The sequence below is a fragment of the Suncus etruscus genome, chromosome 20 (assembly GCF_024139225.1).
Source record: "Suncus etruscus isolate mSunEtr1 chromosome 20, mSunEtr1.pri.cur, whole genome shotgun sequence".
In the NCBI taxonomy this organism is placed as follows: Eukaryota; Metazoa; Chordata; class Mammalia; order Eulipotyphla; family Soricidae; genus Suncus; species Suncus etruscus.
This window is the reverse complement of record NC_064867.1, coordinates 23,486,237-23,509,929: the sequence shown is the minus strand read 5'-3', so window position 1 is coordinate 23,509,929 and position 23,693 is coordinate 23,486,237. Positions and strand designations below refer to the sequence as shown.

At 38.8% G+C, this 23,693-nt stretch overlaps 1 protein-coding gene across 1 annotated transcript in view; it reads right to left on the bottom strand.

Annotated features, from left to right (window-relative positions):
• TBC1D5 (TBC1 domain family member 5) overlaps positions 1-23,693 on the bottom strand; it is a 543,770-nt gene that overhangs the window by 76,314 nt on the left and 443,763 nt on the right. The window contains exon 17 of the mRNA XM_049766154.1: positions 19,180-19,265. Within this exon, the coding sequence (XP_049622111.1) occupies positions 19,180-19,265 (86 nt within the window). The remainder of the gene's footprint in view (positions 1-19,179; positions 19,266-23,693) is intronic.

Here is a 23,693-nt window from a genome sequence, read left to right as displayed (position 1 = left end):
TTTCACATGGACTCTATCTAGATTGCAGAAAAAATTCTGACAGATTGGGTTGGAGAGATATTACAATGAGTAAGGTACTTGCTTTGCATACAGCAGACCAGGTTTTGATCCCTGGTATCCCAAATGGTCTCCTGAGCATCATCAGGAGTAATTCCTGAGTGGAGAATACCACTGGATTGGCCATCTCAAAAAAAAAAAAAACAAAAAACAAAAAACAAACAAACAAACAAAAAAAGAAAACAAGAAAAAATTATTCTGACAGATCAGACTTTCTAGAAGAAAATAAATCCTAAATCACTGATCTGCTATCAAAAGGTGTTAATCATTTTTAGTTACTAGGAAAATACAACTACAATGATATGCCCTTTTACACCTAGTAGAATGACAGAGCTGCCAGACTCAAAGTTGGTGTATAAGGAGATGTAAAGTGAACCCTTCCCTCAAACTTCCTTTATCCCTAACCTATTCTTTTGGTATGTAAAACCCACCTGAATTATAGGGCTTTTCCCAACCCTGGGGTGTGGGGTTCTAGATAATAAAGAGTCTGGCTTTGTGCTGAAGAGAAAAAGCATATGGCATAGGCACTGGGCAGTGAGAGCACAGGGAAGATGGAAAAAGCACATGATAAGGAAAGGCCATGAGGAATAAAGTGACTTTTCTGACTACTATGTATTATTTCTCTGCCACTACTTTCCTTTATCAGACCTATCGCCTAAGGGTTTATTTACAAACAGGGTGCCTGGGCAGTCTCACCCAACTCCTGGACTTTATTTTTTTATTTTTATTCTACAGTGAGGCAATGGAGATGGAAATTACATCCTGATGCTTGCAAGATAGAGACTCAGGGGTCTCAAACTCGCGGCCCACGGGCCGTTTGCAGCCCTCCATAAAACATTTTGTGGCCCTGCCCTAGAAGAATCTTTTATTGAATTGTTTTGTTTTGTTTTGCTTTAGTTGTTTGGGTCACACACCCCCAATGTTCAAGGCTTACTACTGACTTTGCACTCAGAGATCACCCCGACTTTGCCTCCTGCAGCCCCCAGGTAAATTGAGTTTGAGACCCCTGCTCTAAATCATTAAATTATATCCTGCCCCTTCAGTTTAACCTATAGCTTTTTTTTTTTTTAAATAAAAATGTATATGGGTTAGGGAGTTGGCTCAGAGGGATAGAGAACATTCTTTGTATGATGAAGCCCAGGTTCAAAGCCTGTCACTGCTCCCCAATCACTGCATGGGGAGTAGCCCCTGAGTACTTCTAGATATTGCTTCCAAACAAAATAAACATGTGGGCTGGAGTAGTGGCATGGAGTGGTAAAGGCATTGCCGGTGCTAGCCTAGGACAGACAGATTCGATCCCTCGACGTCCCATATGGTCCCCCAAGCCAGGAGCGATTTCTGAGTGCATAGCCAAGAGTAACCCCTGAACATCATTGGGTGTGGCCCAAAACAAAACAAAACCCTCCTCCAAAAACGCCCAACCATGTATCTACCCTACTAAACAATTTAATTTGTGTTTACTCAATAGAAAGAAAACATGAAGACTACAAATTCAAGCACCCATAAAGTGTATTCAGAGAATCCTATTTTATATACCCCAAATTTGGAAATAATCCTGACTTATTAAGAGAATAACCAGGGGCTGGAGAGATAGCACAGTGGTGGGGCATTTGTCTTGCACGCAGCTGACCTAGGACGGACAGTGGTTTGAATCTCAGCATTCCATATGGTTCCCAGTGCCTACCAGGAGCGATTTCTGAGTGCCACCGGGTGTGACACAAAAAACGAGAGAGAGAGACAGAGAGAGAGAGAGAGAGAGACAGAGACAGAGAGACAGAGAGACAAAGAGACAGAGACAGAGAAAGAGAAATAGAGACAGAGAGACAGAGAGAGACAGAGAGAATAGATAACCAAAGTGTATTGACTAACATAATGGTATACCATTTGACAACCTAAAGGAAGGAGAAATTGTAACAACATGAAATAAGACAACATTATGCTAAAAGAAAAAAAGCTAGACACAAAAGAGTGTATATTGTGTGGTTCCATTTACAGGCTCAAGGAAAGAAGGCTAATATATGGCATACAAATCAGAACATGATTGCTTTGGGAGAAGGGGCTGAACTGACTGTTAAGGGAATGGTAGAATGAAAATGGTTCACTCCAGAGTGTTCTGGATGGTAGCTGCATGAGTACATGCAACTGTCAAAACTCCTTAGATGGAATGCTTTAAATCTGTGCCTGTGTAAAAATTATACAGGAGAAAAAATTAAACAGGAGAAAGATCTATTTTCTATGAACTAGATAGGAAATAATGTTGGCATTTTACCTAAATTGGTTAGGAATTAAAATTTCTCTTTGTTCATATAAAGAGCACTTCAAATAGAGATGTGTATTGCATACACTCTTAGTTATCTGAGCACAAAATATTCACAAAATTACATTTATATAAGCAATCAGTATCCTTTGAAATTCTGATTAGCCAATTACCTATTAACACAACCACGGACTTCTTGGCGTCATGATTTGGGAGTACTATTAGCATATTATTTCTTTACCACCTTTAAAGGAACAAAATACTTCTGAAAAATGTAGCCATTTTGTTAGTAAATAAAATAAAGCCTAATTAAAAAAACCTTATTGGCCATACAAAATGGAAACTGTTGAGGAGAAATATATTATTTATTCAGTCAGTAAGTGAAATATTTACTGACTATAAACAAGTGGGCCCGTGGAATATGAAGAGTCTAAGCCCCCGACTCTGCATCTTTATGATGTTATTCTATAACAGAAACTAAAAAGCATTCATTCTATTCCATAATGTTAGAGTCTATTCTTTGTGCAAGGTACTGATGAAAAAGCTGTGGACAAGATGTGGTCCTGTTACTCTCTAGACTCATAGTACAAGATTACACTTGTTGGAAGATTCATAGTGCCTCTGGGTTCCTATATTTTATCAGAACATTCTAATATGGCCAGGCTTGGAGGCAGAGGCATGTCCTAAACCCAAGGAGAGAGGAAACACTTGTCTAGGGACAGTTTTGGGGGAAGAATAGATGGCATGACATGAGGCCTTAGCCACAGAACCCAGCTGAGACTGGAAGGCATTGTCAAAGCCCCAGAAACTCTCCTGAATAGAATTTTTTTCACCTAGAGCCTGATTCCCCTTTTGATTCTGCCAAGTTTGGACGAGGGAACCTCTTCAGAGTATCTACTTGCAAGATTCCAATTCTGTCACCATTGATCGCTGTTACTTCTCGTGACAGGAGAAGAGAAAAGCTGGGAATGTTAGCACAGAGTGCTGAATTACTGAGTGCAGAGATCAGGGAACTAAGCTTGGTTTCTTCTATCACTGTTCAGGTCTAACTTAATCAAGCATGGTTTCCAGTTTGGATCCAATGCAATTGTTGAAGCAAGTTAAAAGACCTACAGTGCAGTGCCTATAAGACATGCTGCCAGATAAAGTGATGTAGGCTCCTGAGGCATTGCTGTGAACTCTACCGCCATTATTTCATCATCACTGAGAGAAGAATCAATGGCATATTTTGAGAAATTTTTGTCGTGGTTATTTTAAAAATAGAAAGTCCATGATTATCTTGGAAGACAGAAAGAATATGATACTACACTTAATATAAGAGACTGGAGTATTTAAAAACAATGAAATTCCCATCCCTCACTATTTAACCAGGCATTTTAGTAGTCAGTTTCTTAAAGAAATGACATGGTTCATTCGGAAAACTGGTCACAATTTAGATGTACTTATTATTTTTTTATAGCAGCAATTTCTGGTTATTTAAGGACAAAATTGGAACAAGATTTGAGTGTTAAATTGTCATTCTGAGCTCAAAAGTTGAATGAAAAAGAAAATGTCAATTCCCATTTTAAAAAAGGAACTTGCAAGTAAGGAAAATCAGTGCAGAGTGAACGTTACCCACAAATGTAATGAAAAAAAAAATCCACCACTAAAATACCTAGGCACTTGCTTTTAAAGACTTAATTATAGCAATCCATGGTAAAGCAGAGAAGAGAAATCAGCCTTCTTGATTTCTTGAGATATTCTTATCCGGGGAAATCACATGTCTTTTTTACACCCACCCTTATTTGGAGAAGCAACACAAATAGAAGTCTCTTGCTACAGACATTACAGGTATTACTTCCTGTTTCCCATGTTTTTGCCTATCCCCTGTCTGTCACTTCTGGGGGGTTCCCCAAGTGTAAATACATTCCTTCTGACTCATCCTCACTCTTCATCTTGCATTAACTCTGTAGCCTCTTTTACTGGCTGAGTTCAGGGAATCTCATGTGTAAGATAATGCCCAGCGACACACAGGGACCCCAAACCCGAGTGGAGAGCACACAGGTGAGTGCTTTCCCCGGCACCTCCACACTCTCCACGTGGGAGCCTGAGACAGGCTTCTCGCTGCCACACCCCGTGCCCCTCCTAGGGACCCAAGCCTGAGCGGAGAGCACACAGGGACCCCACGCCCGATCGGAGAGCACACAGGTGAGTGCTTTCCCCGCACCTCCACACTCTCCAAGTGGGAGCCTGAGACAGGCTTCTCACCGCTGCACCCCCGTGCCCCTGAGCCTGCGCTGAGTGCAGACCAGGTGAGGAGAACCCTGCACCTGACCCACTTTGCACTGCTGGGATGGGCTAGGACCAATAGACTGGGTGAGCTTGGGCCTGCCACCTGGACCATTGGCTAACCTAGAGCAGCCTACCCTCCTGAGCCCCGGAGTGGACCTGAGCCTCCCCAAGGGCTGAGGGCTGTTACTGGGTGGGTTTGACTATGGGAATTTCTTCTGCAGAGGCTCGGAGGGGGCGGAGCTCCATTGACGTCCAGAGAGGGGAGGGAGCATAGAAAGCTAGGCTCAATAGTGCTCTCAACCATTGTGGCCAGGAGCAGAACTGCACCGCTCAATAGTGCTCTCAACCATTGTGGCCAGGAGCAGAACTGCACCGGCTGGCAGGAATAAGGAGAAGAAAATTGACCAGACCCACTGAAGGAGGGCTGATATCCAGATAGGGAAGGGGGGGGGGGGCCGAAGGAGCTAGGCTCAACAGTGCCCTCCACCACTGTGCCCAGGAGAGGACCTGCACTAGCTGACAACAAAAGGGAAAAGCAGCGAATCAGGCCACATAAAGAGCACAGGAGGAGCCAAACCTTGGCGAGCCCACCCAACAACCCCCTCTAGAACCACGCTCAGGGCGGGGACCCATCCCCACACCACAGGGGACCAAAGCAGGCTGAATTTAGAAGGCACAGCACTCCAAAACACACCAATAAATGCAAAGAAATATGGGTAAATCAAGGAAAACCCTAATATCTGGAGATACAGAGATAAACCCTAGCAAGTTTCCAAGTCCATCAAAACGCACAGATCCATGGGAAGTAGACCTAAAAGCAGCCATGAAGAAAGAAATGAAAGAATTGATAAAAGAAATGAAAGAAATGCTAGCTACCGAGTATAAGAAATCTATGGATGAACAAATCAGCCAAATTAAAGAAGAAATGTTAAAGAACATGAGATTCCATACAAAAAGAATTGAAGGGCCCGGAGAGATAGCACAGTGGTGTTTTGCCTTGCAAGCAGCCAATCCAGGACCTAAGGTGGTTGGTTCGAATCCTGGTGTCCCATATGGTCCCCTGTGCCTGCCAGGAGCTATTTCTGAGCAGACAGCCAGGAGTAACCCCTGAGCACTGTCGGGTGTGGCCCAAAAACAAAACAAAACAAAACAAAACAAAAAAATAATTGAAGGAATTAAAAGACAAAGTAATAAGCCTTATGAGCAGAAACACAGAGTTGGAGAAGCACATTCAAGAACTCGAAGGAAAACTGCAAACAAAAAATGACCAAGAAACCAACAAAGAAATAAAAGGCAAAGCACTGGAAGGAAAAGTCCAGTATCTAATGAACAAGGACAAAAAAAATCTAAGAATTGTGGGTATACCAGAAGGGGAGGAAATAGGGAAAGGGGAAGAACAAGTAGTCAGAGATATAATAGCAGAGAACTTTCCCACCCTCTGGAAAGAAACTTCAGTGCAAATCCAGGAAGTGAACAGAGTCCCTAATAAAACAGACCCTAATAAACCAACACCAAGAAATATAGTAATCCAAATGGGCAAAAACAAAGAGAAAGGGGAACTCCTTAAAGCAATAAGGGAGAAAAAAAACCCCAAGTACAAAGGAAGGGAATCAAACCAGATCTCCCATTTGAAATAATTCAAGCAAGAAGACAGTGGAATGACATATTTAAATGACTGAATGAAAGAAATTTCTAACCTAGGGTCCAATACCCAGCAAAACTATCATTCATATGGGAGGACAGACTAAAAACATTCTCAAACAAGAAAGAACTTGAACTATTTGTGCAAACAAAGCCAATCCTAAGTGACCTACTTAGAGATGAATTACACAATTCAAACCCCCAATTGTAACAAAAACCACCCTACACAACACAACTGCATAACAGTCATCTCTGTCAATAATCTCCCTAAATGTTAACGGACTAAACTCTCCAATTAAAAGACACATAGTAGAGAACTGGATTAGGAAAAATAAACCGGACTTCTGCTGTCTGCAAGAAACACACCTACAACTACAGGATAAACACAGGCTTAGAATAAAAGGATGGAAAGTAATCATTCAGGCCAATAGAAAACAAAAAAGAGCAGGGACAGCCATTCTTATATCAGACCAAATTGCATTCAACCTCAAGAAAGTGATCAGAGACAAAGAGGGTCACTACTTACTGATCAGGGGAACATTAGATCAAGAAGTACTAACCCTGGTCAATATCTATGCACCTAATGTAGAGCCAGCAAAATATGTGAGGCAACTGCTTGCAAACCTGGAGAAACATATGAAGGGAAACATGATAATAGTAGGGGACCTCAATACTCCACTATCACCACTGGACAGATCCACCAAACAGAAAAATAGCAAAAAAGTAAGAGCTCTAAATGAAAAATTAGAAGATCTAGGGCTAATAGACTTATATAGGGCCCTCCATCCCCAGAAAGCAGAATATACATTCTTCACAAGCCCAACATGGAACCTTTTCCAGAATAGACAATGTCTTAGGATACAAAGCCAACCAATATAAGACCACAAATGTAAGGATCATTAGAAGCACCCTATCAGATCACTATGCAACAGAGGTCAAAATTGAATTCAAGAAGAAGCAATGGAGAAAAACTAATACCTGGAGACTAAACAACATGCTGCTCAACAACAGCTGGATCAAAGAGCAACTGAAGGAAGAAATAAAAAGATTCCTTGAGACAAATGATAATGAAGAGACAACTTGTCAAAATTTGTGGGACACAGCAAAAGTAGTAATTAGGGGGAAACTCATAGCAATCCAGGCCTATATCAAGAAACAGGAAAATGACAAAATCAACAGTTTAAAGGATCACCTTAAGGAATTGGAACAACAGCAGCAGAGAAATCCAACCACAACCAGAAGGCAAGAAATAATAAAAACCAGAGCAGAAATAAACAACATAGAAACTAAGAAAACAATACAAAACATCAATGAGACCAGGAGTTGGTTTTTCGAAAAAATAAACAAGATAGACAAACCACTGGCAAAACTCACCCCCCACCCCAAAAAGAGGGAAAACACCCAAATCAGTAGAATCACAAATGAAAGGGGAGAGAGTACAACAAAACCCCAAGAAATACAACATATCATGAGATCATATTATGAACAACTATAACTCAGCTAGGCTAGAAAATCCTGTAGAAACAGACAGATTCTTGGAAAAATACCATCTTCCGAGATTGGAAAAGGAAGAACTAGAAAGCCTAAACAGACCAATCACCTCAGAGGAAATTGAAGATGTAATTAAGAAACTCCCTAAGAACTCCCAGATGGATTTACAGGTGAATTCTCTCAAACATTCCGAGAAGACTTACTACCACTTTTGCATAGGCTCTTCCAAACCATCGAAAATACAGGAATCCCCCCCCCCAACTCCTTTTATGAGGCTAATATCACACTCATACCCAAAGATGGCAAAGACACCACCAAGAAAGAAAACTATAGCCCAATCTCACTAATGAACATAGATGCAAAGATGCTCAACAAAATTTTAGCAAACCAAATCCAGCACTTCATCAAAAAGATCATACATCATGACCAAGTGGGTTTTATACCAGGAATGCAAGGTTGGTTCAACATACGCAAATCAATCAACATTATACATCACATCAACAACAAGAAAGACAAAAACCACATGATCATATCAAACGATGCAGAGAAGGCATTTGACAAAATCCAACACCCTTTCATGTTAAAGACACTCAGCAAAATAAGGTTAGAAGGAACCTTCCTCAAGATAGTCACAGCTATCTATGAAAAGCCTACAGCCAACATTATACTTAATGGCAAGAAACTAGAAGCATTCCCACTAAGGTCAGGAACTAGGCAAGGCTGTCCACTCTCTCCACTCTTATTCAATATCACCTTAGAACTAGCAATAGCAATCCGACAAGAGAAGGGAATCAAAGGAATCCAAATTGGGAAAGAGGAACTCAAACTATCTCTATTTGCAGAAGATATGATGATATACATTGAAAACCCTAAAGAGTCCACAGTAAAACTCTTAGAAACAATTAACCAATACAGTAAAGTGGCTGGATACAAAGTCAATACAGAAAAGACAGTAGCGTTTCTATATATAAATAATGAAGTCAAGAAGAGAGAGATCAAAAATACAATTCCATTTAAAATAGTATCAAAAAATATCAGGTACCTAGGAATCAACCTTACAAGGAAAGTGAAAGACCTATCCCAGGGAAACTTTAAAACACTCCAGAAAGAAATCGAAGAGGATCTTAAGAAATGGAAGAACATCCCATGCTCATGGATATGTAGAATTAACATAGTCAAAATGACTATCCTACCCAAACTACTATATAGATTTAATGCAATCCCAATCCAAATTCAGACATCATTCTTAAAAGAATTAGAACAATCAATCACAAACTTCATATGGAACCACAAAAGACCCAGGATAGCCAAACACATACTGAAAAAAAAAACAAGAAGCTGGGTAGCATCTTCTTACCTAACTTGAAACTAAAGTATAAATACATAGTGATCAAAACAGCATGGTACTAGAACAGAGACAGGACTTCAGACCAGTGGGTCAGAACAGAATTCCCAGACATAAACCCCCAGATATACAGCCAACTATATTTGATAAAAGAGGCAAGAACTTGAAATAGAACAAAGAAAGTCTCCAACAAATGGTGTTGGTACAACTGGAAAACCACATGTACAAAAGTGAAAATTGACCCATACCTCACTCCTTATACAAAAGTCAACTCAAAATGGATCAAAGTTTATCGACAATAAAATAGGCAGAACACTCAAAGACCTATATATCAAAAAGGTCTTCGAGAATGGAGCACCAATGGCAAGAACTTTAGCATAAAACATAAACAAATGGGAATACATCAAACTAAAAAGCTTCTGCATGGCAAAAGAAACCCTACTTAACATAAGAAGACAGTTAACAGAATGGGAAAAAATCTTTTCACTCGACATATCAGATAAAGGGCTGATATCTAGGACATACAAAGCACTCAGAAAGCTGAGCCCCCTAAAGTCAAATAAAGCCATAAAAAATGGGGAGATGAAATGAATAGACACTTCTCGGAGGAAGACAGAAGGATGGTCAACAAAGACATGAAAACATGCTCACCTTCACTCATCATCAGGGAGATCCAAATCAAGACAACAATGAGGTACCACCTTACACCAGTGAGGATGGCTCACATCAAAAATAATGGGAACAATCTGTGTTGGTGGGAATGCGGTATGAAAGGCACTCTCATCCACTGCTGGTGGGAATGCCCCCTAGTCCTACACCTATGGAGAACAGTCTGGAGAGTGCTCAAAGAACTCAAATTTGAGCTGCCATTTGACCCAGCAATTGCTCTCCTAGGTATCTACCCCCAAGTTGGAAGGACATTCATTCCAAAGTATGTGTGCACCCCACTATTTATCACAGCACTCAGTATAATAGCCAAGTCCTGGAACCAACCTCGCTGCCCAACAACAGATGAATGGATTATTAAGATGTGGTATCTATACACAATGGAATACTACATGGCAGTCAGAAATGATACAATCACAGACTTTGCAGCAATGTGGATGGACCTAGAACATATTATGTTAAATGAAGTAAGTCAGAAGACGGAAGATAAACACAGAATGATAGCACTATTCTGACGCACCTAGAACATACACCTTATAGACTAATACTCAACAACCAAATAACAGGGTTTAACAGGATAGAAACTCCAAACACTGTAATAGTCAACATATACTCGGGAGTAGGGTCCAAAATACAAGAAAAAGGAGCAACACAAACTCTTGACAACACATTATACCACAAAGAAACCAGCAACAGCAGAAACAGAAGCATTGAGAGAACAGATATGTAATCAACCTTCTAATATAAAGGCCCATAATAATCCCTTAGGGATCTTATACAGGATCACAGGTAAAGAACACCACGAGAAATCACTGACTCCAATGGGAACATCTCATAACACTATGTTTTAATGCCTTAATCTTACTATATTTTAAATAACCTCTCAGCTTTTCTATCCACAGGCGTTCTTGGATACAAAGGGTGGACAAACTAAGATGACATCTTGGGGCTCAGTCACACAAGATACCATACCCAGCTTGCACTACGAGAATGTCCCGAGAAAACTCTTTAACATTTTTTATCTCTAGGTTATATCTTTATCTCTAGGTTATACCTTCTTTTAGGATTTGAAGCACGTGACCAGTCAGACCACCGAAGCAGCAACTGTGACGTACAAACTTATACTACAGACCCTACTCATCGAACACATACAAGCAAACTAGCATTCCCTTGCTATTTTCTCCTCTCTTCTCACTACTTTCTTTTTTATTTTTTCTTTTCTTTACCTTTCTTCTCTTTTTCTTTTTTTCCTCTTCTCCCTTTCTTTCGAATGTTTTTCTCTTTTCTTCCTTCCTACCCCTTCCATATACTTTCCCCTTTACCCCCTTTGGAAATCCAACTATCCCTTTACCCTTCAATCCCATCCAGATCTCCCACCGTATTAAAACTCTTCACCCTCAGTTCTTAATCCATTAGGCATCAAGACTGACCTCCTACCCCAATGAACCAGTACCCAGCACCCAAGCTAAGGAACACCCAGTCAAATCCACACCTTGTCCCCTGCAAGAAAAGGCAACCAACTCCCCTGTGGACTCAGGCTGCGTGGCCCTCCCTACCAACTCTCTCTAACGTGGACTGTTACTTAAAACCGGACTTAGCTCCAAAAGTATCCCCAATGCAAGAGCTCTTCCAAGATCTCCCTCCCGCAAATCTTTACCAATCTCAAGAAGGTCAGGGGCTGTGATGGAAAGGTGCCTGGGAACCCACACACCACAAGAAAATCCCAAAAGACAAAGGGAAAACCTAAACTTTCAACATAAGTATAAGACCTGTACTACACCACCTCCTTACCTGCTTATCCCCAAAAGTAAAGTAGTCTCTTGCATTACTTTGTTCCTTTAATTACTTTGTTTATTCATTTTTTAAAAATGAATAGGTGAGCACATATATTTTTATTCCTATTTTTATCTTTTTTGGGTGTGTGACCTGCTTCTGTTTTCTTCTCTGCCCACCCCCAAATGCACCAACAATATTATGTAGCACCATTCCTCCCTGCAAAGGCACACTAATAAAAGGGGAAATCCTACATATAAAAATGAGCTCTTATCTACTAGGGATAAGAACTCATACTTGTTTACAATTCAGGGATATCTCCTACCTTGAAAATATGTCATGTGGACCCAACTTAGACCCCAGGTGATTAGACACCATCCGTCCAGCCTTGAACCCTGGATCCCAGACATAGAAATGACAAAATTCTTCACAATAGCTATGGGAAACAAATCCCAACCGGGACATCCTTAATACTGCTGGGCCACCAACAAGTGCCAGCTCTAATATGATATCCTGACAACGAGGAAAATGGGAACAAGTTGACCTAAGAGCAGGTTATCCTACCTCACTAGCTAATGATAAGACAAAATCAGAAGACTTGTCACCCTTTGGTGGGTCTAAAAGCCAAGATCGCGATTTACAGATGACTGGCTACTAGAACCATGACTGGACTGTATATATCTTGGGACCAATAAAAAAAGCCCCAGTCTAGGGTTTGAATTACGACCTGCACAATAACCATGATCCCCAGTTCCAAAGGTCTGGCAGAGACAACTGTAACGGAATGGGGCTTCTGGAAACACAATGAAAGACGCTATCCTAGGTTCCATCCTAGGATCAGTGCAAAGACCAAGACCACCAACCACAGAAGATGGATTAAAATGACACTGAGGGAACAGAACTTCTAGAATGACAAAGAAAGACTTCATCATAAATCCCATTCCTGGACCTGTGCAGATACTGAGATCTCTAGATACAGAGATCTGATTTTATCACCCAGGAAGGAGCAGAAGCCTTTCAAACACCACGAAAGCACCAAGGGGAGAGTAAATGAACCTGAACGGAGTCTATAGTTAATCCCATGACAATATAATCCAAGGGTGGAAAAAACCCATATCTCTTAGGCCAAGTGAATTCCTTTTCGAATGACCCCAATATTTACTGTGCCATTGCAGGAGGGAAAAAAAAGGCAAAAAGCACAAAACATTTTTTATTTTTTTATATATATTATTTTTTTAAATACTCATTTTTAATTATTTTTTATTTTTATTTACCTATCTACTTCTTGTCAATCTCCTTGTTTTGGTATGGTTATTGAAGTTGTTGTCCCCAGTTACATTTATGTTTTTTTCTTCTTTTCTTTTCTTTCTTTATATGCCCTGCCATGTTTTTTATCTCAAGACCATGGCTATTCTTGTGGTGCTTATCGTTGTTATTGTTGGAGTGCTCATTGGACATTTGACACTTTTTGTACTGTTGGGGTGTTACACCTTATTTTTCTCCTTTGTCTCTCAAACCGATGATGAGAGCCTCTAGAAGGATCCCGCCCATTTTCGGCGTATTAGACTTTTACCCCAGTTTATTACTTTTCTCTTCTTCAAACGAAACCACATAACTTGAACTAGCTAGTCCTGCCTCCCAGTTAGAGGGGGAAATAAAGGAGGCACCAAGACCAAGACTACTAAGTAGTAAACTAGGTACAGAGGGGACCACATTTTCTAGCAGCCCTGGGGTGAGGGAGGAGGATTTGGGAGGTAGGACGAAAATGGAGGTGTAGGGAAGACAAATCGGTGATGGGAATCCCCCTGATTTTATGTAAATATGTACCTAAAATATTATTGTCAACAATATGTAAGCCACTATGTTCAAAATAAAAATTATATTATAAAAAAAAGATAATGCCCAGCTATCAACCCCAAATAAAGGTGTTGCCTTGACTTCCTCTTCTCGGGGTAACCTCTTCCTTTGATATATAAAAGCCTACCTGGATTACAGGACCTTCTCCCACTGGTGGATTTGGTTCTGGAGAATAAAGAAAGAGCAGTTCTGGCTTTGGGGGAGGCCAGAAAGAGTACATGGCAGAGAGAGGGCATGAGGCAAAAAGCAGGCTATCTCAGATGAATCTTATCCTAACTGCTTGGTGTATTATTTCCGCTGCTACCCTGCTTCATCAGAGCTACCTGCCTAAAGGGTTAGAAATGCTTTGTATGGGGTGCACTCACCACTTGTGGATATTTTTATTTTTATTTTTTTTATTTTTGGTTTTTTTTTTTTGGGGCCACACCTGGCAGTGCTCAGGGGTTACTCCTGGCTGTCTGCTCAGAAATAGCTCCTGGCAGGCACAGGGGACCATATGGGACACTGGGATTTGAACCAACCACCTTTGGTCCTGGATCGGCTGCTTGCAAGGCAAATGCCGCTGTGTTATCTCTCCGGGCCCGGATATTTTTATTTTACAGTCGTACAGTGATCACTGATTTTTTTCAAACAATTTATATATATAATTTATAATATTATATATCATGTATAACATATATAAGTATAACATATTATATGTTATATATAACTTAACATATATAAATACAACATATATAAGTATATGTAACATATATATCATATAGATATATGATTTTGGGTAACAACTGGTGGTGCTCAGGGCTGAGTCCTGGCTGTGTATTCAGGAATCAGTCCTGGTAGGACTTGGAAAACCATATGGGATCCCATGTATTGAACCCAGGGCAGCCTGTAAGGCGCTCTATGTGTTGTTGTGTTATAGCAAAGAGCCCAATGATACTGTGGATCACCAAAGTCATTACCAGTGGGATCTGGGGTGATACAGAACCATACCAGTGTGCTCAGGAGAGCCATGCAGTTCCAGGGATGGAACTCCAAACCCAGAGCAAGCAAGAAATGTGCCATCTCCCTGGTTCCTCTTTAACAGTCTTTTACACAGTGTGGCCAGCATATAACACCAGTAGTCATGCTTGGCTGTAGTTTAATTAACTCAAATTGCAATCCAGGGTTTAAACAGCAAAGAAAGCAGCTGCAAGTCTATCATGGCTGAAGGGTCTGGCTTGGGAAAAGCATATTAGAACTTCAAGAGCTAAATGAGGACTTGTCAATGGTTTTACAGCTACCAGGTCTTTTTTGATCTAGGATAAAATAACTGTACAATAAACTTCCAGGGAGTAACGAGGTAGTTAAAAGGACTTACACTGAGAATTGTAGGTATTTTTTGGCAAGATTCTACAGGTTGTCTTAATATATAGGAGTAGCTCAACTAAGGGAAAAGGGATGTATTTGTCTTAGGGGATATTTTGGAGATGATTTGCTGATAAACATAAGGCACAATGTGGAGAAAAAAGAGTCAAGGGCAATTCTAAGGCAAACCCTAGGAGTGATGCTATGTATTGTGACAGAGAAACACTGGGTGAATGAACAATAGGTTGTGGAGGTAAAATCGAAGGCTTAGCTTTAAAAGAATTAAATGTGAGATACATATGGAGCAACTAGAAAGAAAGAATGAATAAGCCAGTGTAAAATATTTATATGGTGTTCAAGGAAATAGGTAGAAATGAAGATATAAATGAACAACTTATTAACCATAAATGGTACTTAAAGCCATGACTCTGGGTTCTCTAGGGAATGAGCACAGAGAAGGAAAAAGTCTGGAGTCAGTCCCTATGTTTACTCCATGAAATTCTTCTTACTGAATCAATGTCTTCTTTATACATTCAAGATATAATCTGAAAGTGATTTCCAGGACAAATATGTTCCCATTTTTTTGTCTGGTTTTTGGTTTGGTGTATCTTATTTTTGACACATTACGTTAAAAAGAGGTGTGTGATAAAAATCTAAGGACTTTTTTTTTTGTTTTTATTTTGAGTTTAATTTTATTACGTTCCCCATTTCCCCAGTATTTTAGGGGTTTCCCCAGTGGAGTTTGCAGCTACTAATGACCACTGCTCTTGTGTGGGCCTGAGGGTTCCAGGCCAGCCCTGCAATGGCAGTACCCAGGGGCTCAAACTCAACACCTCACATAGACAAGGGTCCCTGTGTTATCCTCCCAGGCCCTTCCCCATCTTTTTCAGGTTAAAAAGTATCTAGTAATTATAGATCAGATAAAACACTTGTATTTTATTTTACTATTTTAAAATAAAAATATTTAATTTCAACAAATTAAAAATAAATTTAATATTTAATTATTCTACATTTGCTACGTTGAGTGTATTTTGATTAACTTGGGATTATTTTTGTGTGTGAGAAGGTTACAAGTTGATGCCTTGTCTAAAGATCATTCTAGCTAGCGTTCCAGCACATTTATCAATTCTTCCTTTGTTTACTGTCCTTACTTTCTTCACACAATAAGTTTCAATTAGGTTTGAATTTAGACTTTAAAATAGCAGCAGAGATGAAGAGAAACCTCTCTTCCTATCATCAGAATGATCCTTTGCACAGAGTTTTAATGTGGACCAGAGAGATAGCATGGTGGTGGTGCGTTTGCCTTGCATGCAGAAGGAAGGTGGTTCAAATTCCGGTATCCCATGTGGTTCCCCGAGCCTGCCAGGAGCAATTTTTGAGCATAGAGCCAGGAGTAACCCCTGAGCGCTGCCGAGTGTGACCCCCCCCCAAAAAAACAAAAACAAAAACAAAAAAAGGAGTTTTAATGTTTGTAAAAGGAAAAATCAGGAAAACACAAACAAGCATTTGCAGAGAAAAAGCATAGAGATAGAAAGCAAACAGAAGAGGCCAGAGAACAGTGCAGTGGATTGGCGGATGCCTTGTAAATGTCTGATTACAGGTTTGAATCCTTCGCGTTCTACATGTAATAAACATGATCCTGGCAACTCTGCTGACAGTGATCCCATAATACAAATGTTTTCTGGCCACACTGCAGCCAGGCACGGTGAACAATACAAAGGGTATAACTTTTGGTGAGAATTGCAACTAAAAAGATGTGTTAACACCATGGCTAGGCAGTATGACCCCTAGCACTTATACCAGCATAAAAGGATTATAAATCTATGTGAGTTCTGTAGCTGAGAGTCACAACAACAGGAACAACAGCACTAAGAAAGAAATATAGGAGGGAGTTTTTTGTTTTTTAAAGAAGAGAAAAACAAGCAAGGGCTTGAGAGATAGAACAGGGTTTATGTGGCAGCTTTGATTTGATCCCTAGAACTATTTTCTCAATCCAAGCACTACCAGAAGTAATTCCTGAGCAAAGAACCAGGAGTAGCTACTGAGTACTAACAGGTGTATCCCAAAGTGTCTTCTCCCATCACCAAAAACAAAACAAACAAAAAAAAACTGACCAGAAGAAAACTATGAAGAAGAGGGGAAAGGAAGATATGGAGAGGGTTGCCGTGGAGGTGTATGTTGAGATAGCTCAGAAGAGGCATGCATATTCTGCACGAAGAAGTCTGGGTTTGATCGGCACAACACATAGGCCCATTGGGATTACAGACATCAACAAAAGAAAAGTCAAAATATTAAAAAGTGTTGAAAGATAGTAGTAATGCTACCTAGGAACCTTTTTTGGGGGGCTTAAGTTTCAGTGGGAAGTTGGAAAGAGAAAAGATACATGCAGACAGGACAGGTAGAACTTCAGCTGTAAGAAATGCTGTGAAAAAAAAAATCAAGATTGGGCAATGGAAAGAGCAGACAGCAGGGAAGTTAAAGATGGTCTCTCAGAGATGCTTTAGGACTAAGCAATAAATCTGGAGAAGTGAGAGACTAGGGAAGCTAGTCCAGAGAGAAGCAAAGTACACAGAAGCTTTGCCAATAGCCTGGGACTGAAGAGGAGGGTGTGGGAGATAAGGTGAGAGAGAGACAAAGTGTCCGGAGTGAGACTGAACTGACCAAGAAGGGTTGAAGGAGGCCTCTGGAGGGAGTGAAGTTAGTGTGTGGAAGGGGGAGCAAGGATGGAATCTGCTGCAATCAAATTCTTTGGCTGCTCTGAGAAAATGAATGTATAGTTAGAGGATCTATGTACATAGGAGATAGGAAAGAGGGACTCTGGCTAGAAGTAGCTTATGTGAAGAAACTACCCAAAATATCTTATTTATTTATTTGGCTTTGGGGCTATACCCAGTGGTGTTCAGGTCACTTTCTGCAGAACTTCAGCGTCCTGCCCATGCTCCTCTCAGCTCTCTCTGGTGCCAACCTTGTTTTATTTACAAAAATAAAATACAATACAAAAAAGATTTATTTACAAAAATAAATATAAGACAGCATGGTGGGAAGCCAGAATGATAACAATATAGCAGGTAGGCCATTTGCTTTGCAGGCTGCCAACCTGGGTTCAATACCCAGCATTTCATCTGGTTCCCTAACCACTACCAAGAGCAATCCCCAAAGTACAGAGCCAAGAGTAACCCCTGAACACCACTGGGTGTGGTCCCAAAACAAAAACCAAGAAGACAGTATGGTGGTAGTGGTGGTGGTGGTGGTGGTGGTGGTGGTGGTGGTGGTGGTGGTGGTGGTGGTGGTGGTGGTGGTGGTGGTGGTGGTGGTGATGGTGGTGGTGGTGGGGAATAGAATGCAATATTCCTGAGGATGGGGATTTTCTTCTGATTTGATCATTATCTATCTTTAATGAATAAAACAACTAAAACTCCAAGATTCTTTCAGTTAAATTAACATGTGATGATAAGAAATAGCATTCTTAGAGTAAAAAATAAAATCAGATAAAATGAATGAGCAGAAAAGAGCTTCAAAATCTCACAGGCTACACTTCTGGTATCCAAATCACATGGCATTTCAAAAGATGAGACTTTTCCATCAGGGGTAGCAATTTAAAATGAACACTGACAGGGCTCAAAATACAAATCTAATATGTTCCCTTTCCTTGTAAACACCCCTTCCCTTAAACCCTGGGTTTCTATGTGGCAGGAATCACGTCTCTTTTCTGTTCTCCAAGAAACAAGCATGCAAACTCCATCAAGCATATTTTAGGTTGCAGAACTATTGCTGAAGTAAAACCAGCATACAGGCAGAACATTTCAGAAAGAAAATTCGGACAACTTGGCAGCATTTATCATTACTAACATTGTAGTCTAGCAGAGTAAACTTTGAAATTACATTCTAATTTGAGATGGCTCTGATTTGATGAGTTAACTCTTGAGACATCTGAGTACAGTATTATGAACAAACAAAACTGATCATCAGCCCTTTATGCCAATGTTAATTTCTTTTAAAAGTGGGATTTTAATGTTTTTTATTCCTACAGTGACCCTTAAAAATTCTATATATGTAATCACAAATGCACACACAAGATGCATTTATAGGCTTATTGTGTAGTTCTGAAGACAGTTGGGAAACCCCATTTTAATTTTGTTACTGATAATTTAAAAATATATTATAGAACTGCCTCTTTTCAATCAACAGCAAGTATCTAGAAAAAGATTATACAAGTAGGCACAATTTATTCAGGTTTATTAGTGCTAGAAAAATGAAGCTGCCTAACTTTAAACTGAGACAAATACTTTGTGAATCTAATTTTCAAGTAACCACTGATATTAATGGATATAATTTTCACGGTTTTAAAAATATCCATAAAATCTATTTAAAATGCATTGACCATTGACATGCTAAATCTGAAAGATTAATTTCAACACATATGTTAAATTTCCCAAAGATCTCTGAGAATATTTTTCATTAAAGAAATAAGACTTACCGGCTTTTATTCATTAGGTCTGCTCCACGTGCTTTGTAATAATCTAAATTTGGATGGAATTGATACGTCACTGGTCTTGGATTTCTCTACAGAAAAACAACAATAAATTTAAATGTATAAAGCTATTTAAACTACATTTAAACATTAAAAAAGGAAAAAGTGTCTTTATGGTATTTTAAAAAAGTGCATAATTATGTACTTGGGTTTTGTTTTTACACTTGAAATTTTGCTTTAACTGATCCAATTTGCTGAAATTTTTTCAATACATTTTACATTTATCTGTATCACAGATCACAAAGCTTTCTTTATACCTTATGTTAGTTTACTTTTGATATTTTTTTTATCATATTCACTAACTGTACAGAAGCAAGCAAGGAAAATTTAAAACAAAGCCATAAAATTAATGACTGTAACACTAGGATATATTATTTTATTTTGCAAACAAGAATGCTCAGGATGTCCACTAGATGGCACACCAAGTCTTTTTTCTCCAAACTGCAGTATTTCAGAATTCAGCAATTTTTTAAAACGAGTGATTTCTGTGATGTATCTTTTCTTCTGTACAAATTTAATAAAGCACACAGGTAGTAGAATATTAGCAAATCTGTGACAACACAAAAGTAAACTGACCAGTGTACACTTTCAAAAAAGCAGCAATTAGTGCCCCTTTTCTTGTTTTCATGTTATTTATAAACATTGTGAAAGTGTCTTTGAAAGACATCGGGTGTGTCCATTTAAATATGGTAATACTTAATGTGGCTATTATTTAGATGTAAAAATTCCTTTGGGGCAAATAAAAATCAGACAAACGCACTTGTCATTTTAAATATGTAATGTGAATGGCTTATCAACTGAATATCATCATCCCCAACATGCTAAATTACATATTCCACTAAGGCGTCTAAACAACTTATTAAAAGATGTGTTCCAGGGTTTATTTGAGCATATTAATTCAAGTTAATAATTAGGACTTTGAACCAAAGCATGCCCTGTCTTAAGAGATCTATTTAGACAGAGAATGGTAGAAAATTACCAATATACTTTGATATCAATCCTTGGAGACATAATCTCAAGACACTGATATACTTGCATGCAGGCGGGAGTATATAATTGCAAAGGTTAAATAGTTTGAAATTCATCAAGCTAACAAGCTGCATCTTAATGGCCATGATGGACCTTTTCTTTTTCTGCTGAAAAGAGAATATTTACACAGCTCAACCCTTTCATATCTCTTTCCAGTCAGCCCTAATCATCTGACAAAAATGACAATCCCTTGATTTAGCTCCAGCTACTATTCCACTGGTTTGGTATTCAACACAGTTCTACAATAATCAAATCTGAATTGCCTTGATGAAGATAACTGATGCTTCCATGACTACCATACCATTAAGTCTAACAGTGCAACTTTTCTCTCTCTAGGAATTACATAGGTTTCTCACGGTAGCTGATGAGAACCTGGACCCAAGTATAATGGGGAAAAAATACAGGTTAAAGCCACTGGAAGATTTCCAGGGTATTCATCATTTACTTAAAAAAATTAACTTAAGCGGAACGATCACTCATGACTAAGTTTGCTCTTTATTTCTGTTACCTGCAAATAACATTTTGATTTTTCTAAGATGACAGGCTTTACTTCTTTGGCTTCAGATAAACTAATACATGGTTTTGCTACTTTTTGGTAGAAAACAATAAAAGAAGGAGCTGCACAGAGCAATTTGTTAAAATATCTTCATAAAGAAATGACAAGCAATTCAAGACATGAACTGCTGATCTATCTAAGCACTTAAAGTCATTATTAGGAATAATGATTTAACTTGAACATATGAACAAGGCTCAAGAATTGATTTTTCCAAAGTCTATTTAAACTCTGAGGAGACATGCTAGTATCAATAGGAGACAGATTAAGGAACCACAGAAGAGGACACACTAACATAAAAGTCAAAAGAATATGTGGAAAAAGAGCAATTAAAATGTAAGGAAGTGAAATCGGAGATCGTAGGGTCAAGATCACTCAAGTCTCTTAAACGATAATCTTATTGAATTCTCTTAAATTGTCTTTAGTAAAATACACATATTATGTGAATAGTATATGCACATAGAGATGACAAAGAATAGACCTTTTTTCTTTTTCTTTTTGGTTTTTGAGCCACACCTGGTGACACTCAGGGGTTACTCCTGGCTATACGCTCAGAAATCGCTCCTGGCTTGGGAGACCATATGGAAGGCTGGGAGATCGAACCATGGTCCGTCCTAGACTAGCACGCGCAAGGCAGACACCTTACCGCTTTCGCCACCACTCTGGCCCAAGAATAGCCCTTTTAAAATGAGATATAATGTGGGCCACAAATTTAAATTTCAAATGCAAGTTTAAATTGTCTAGAAACTATGATTTAAGAAAAATAAAAAGGCATTATAAAAAATAAATGTAAGAATATATTTTATTTTCTTTAATGTATCTAAAATATTGCAATTAGAACATGTATAAATATACAGATTATTACTGAATTATCTTACAACCTGCTTTTTGTACAAAGTTTCTTTAACTGGGTATATATTTCAAGCTTACAACACATTTCAATTTGGGCTAGTCAAACTTCAAGTGCTCAGGAGGTACATGTGACTTGGGGGCTACTCTAATGGCTCTGCGCTAATTGGCTAACATATACGTGAACAAATGTATAGCCATAAAAAATCAATAAGCAAAGGCACGGACAATGAAAGGTGTGCAAGTGTTTTTATCCATTAAAATTCAGTACTAAAAGTTCTTCAATTTGCCAATAATAAATTGACTTTACAGGGCCACATCCAGCATAGGTCAGTCTAGCAGGTGGAACCTGTTAGTAAGCTGCTTGGTCAAGGCAGTTAGTACTGTGTGGCCTGAACTTTGAAGTCATCAAGGCTATGGCTGTGTTTGGAAACCACGTGATGCCAAGGATAGAGCTTAGACCTTGTATGGCTTTGCCAAGTGCTCCACCACTTGAACTATCTTCCTGGCTCTAATTAAGTGAAATAGTTTCTAAATAAGGTTTTTAAAAAGTCAGGACATTTTGGAACAATACCTTCTCACACAACTTTGTACCAAAAAAGGCATGAACAATTTCTTTGGGGGGGAAAAGCAATATGAGCAGAATTCTAAATTTGTGTAGTTGGAACACTTCAAGAGCAATACTTGATTCTTTGATTTTTAAAGGAAATTGGCTAATGTCCTAATAAGAATTTATAGAAATAAAAATTATTTTTAAAAATTTACAAAGAATTCTATCTAGAATGTTCTCTGAAATTAAGTCATCAGAAATCTACATATTTCCAAAGACTTTCCACAGACTATAATTTTTTCATGTGTAGAACATGGATGTATACCTCTTAAATATATATCTTTCACTAAGTGCAAACAAACAATTGGCAATAATTTAAAGCCTATTTTCACATAGTAAACATTCTCATGTTTATATATGGCGATGCAATTAAAAAACTTTATTGGCTTGATATTTTCATAAGAAAGTAAAATCACAATGATATAATTTGGCAGTCAGGGTACAGATGAATATCAATTCTGTTCCTTGGCCTGGGAAGTCTATATAACTATATAAAAAGAGGCAAAATTCAAGAATTCAGTCCATGGGGGAGGTCTGCCAGACTTTCACTAAACCAACCCAGATGAACATGAAATTAGTTAATATTAGTTAAATATCCCAAGTACCAGCCATTCTTCTCTGTTAACAAGTTGTTTGAGCTCTTAAATCTTTCTCTTCAGCATTTGAATTCATGGCAATGTAAGAGGAAAGTCCCACCTATGGCATAGAGAGGCTGAGTTTTGGGGAGCTATCTTGCAGACACGGAGAGCTAAGATGCTTTCTAGAAATAAGTAGTTTAGAGGAAACTATACAGAAAAACATGCCAAGCAAAACCCCAGACTCGTGAATTGCCAACATGATTTTATCTTTTGTTAATTTAGCATGATTACAACAGATTAACAAGTGGTGTTTAAATGAAAACAATCAATGGAAAAGATAAAACTGATTGAAATTTATCTGCCCTCTCTATTATAGTTAAGGTAAGAGATAGAAGAATTCGAGTAATGGGGTAAAAACAAAGGGACTGGGAAACCATGATACTCTTTAGAGGCACGGACTGCAAGTTTGTGGTCAGATCCAGGCTTCAACCACAGATAGCCGAGGTGAATAGTCTTAACTCTGCTCTCATTTCCTTATATGGAAAGCTAGATGGGAAATACATGAGACAGTGAATTTTAATTACACAACACAGTGCTGGGCACTTGATAAAACCTCAGTGAAAAGAAAGTTACTATTACCTTTGATAGATCACAGAGCACAGAAAGATTTGAGGACAGATCTGACAACTGGACAACCCTTCATGAATGACAAATAGAGAAAGTGAAGCCTTATATTTCTAACATGACTATCATATATGCGAATCATACATATTTTTTCAGGCATATTCCACTAAACGTAAATATTTTTACAAAAATTTATTCAGTTACAAAACATACACAC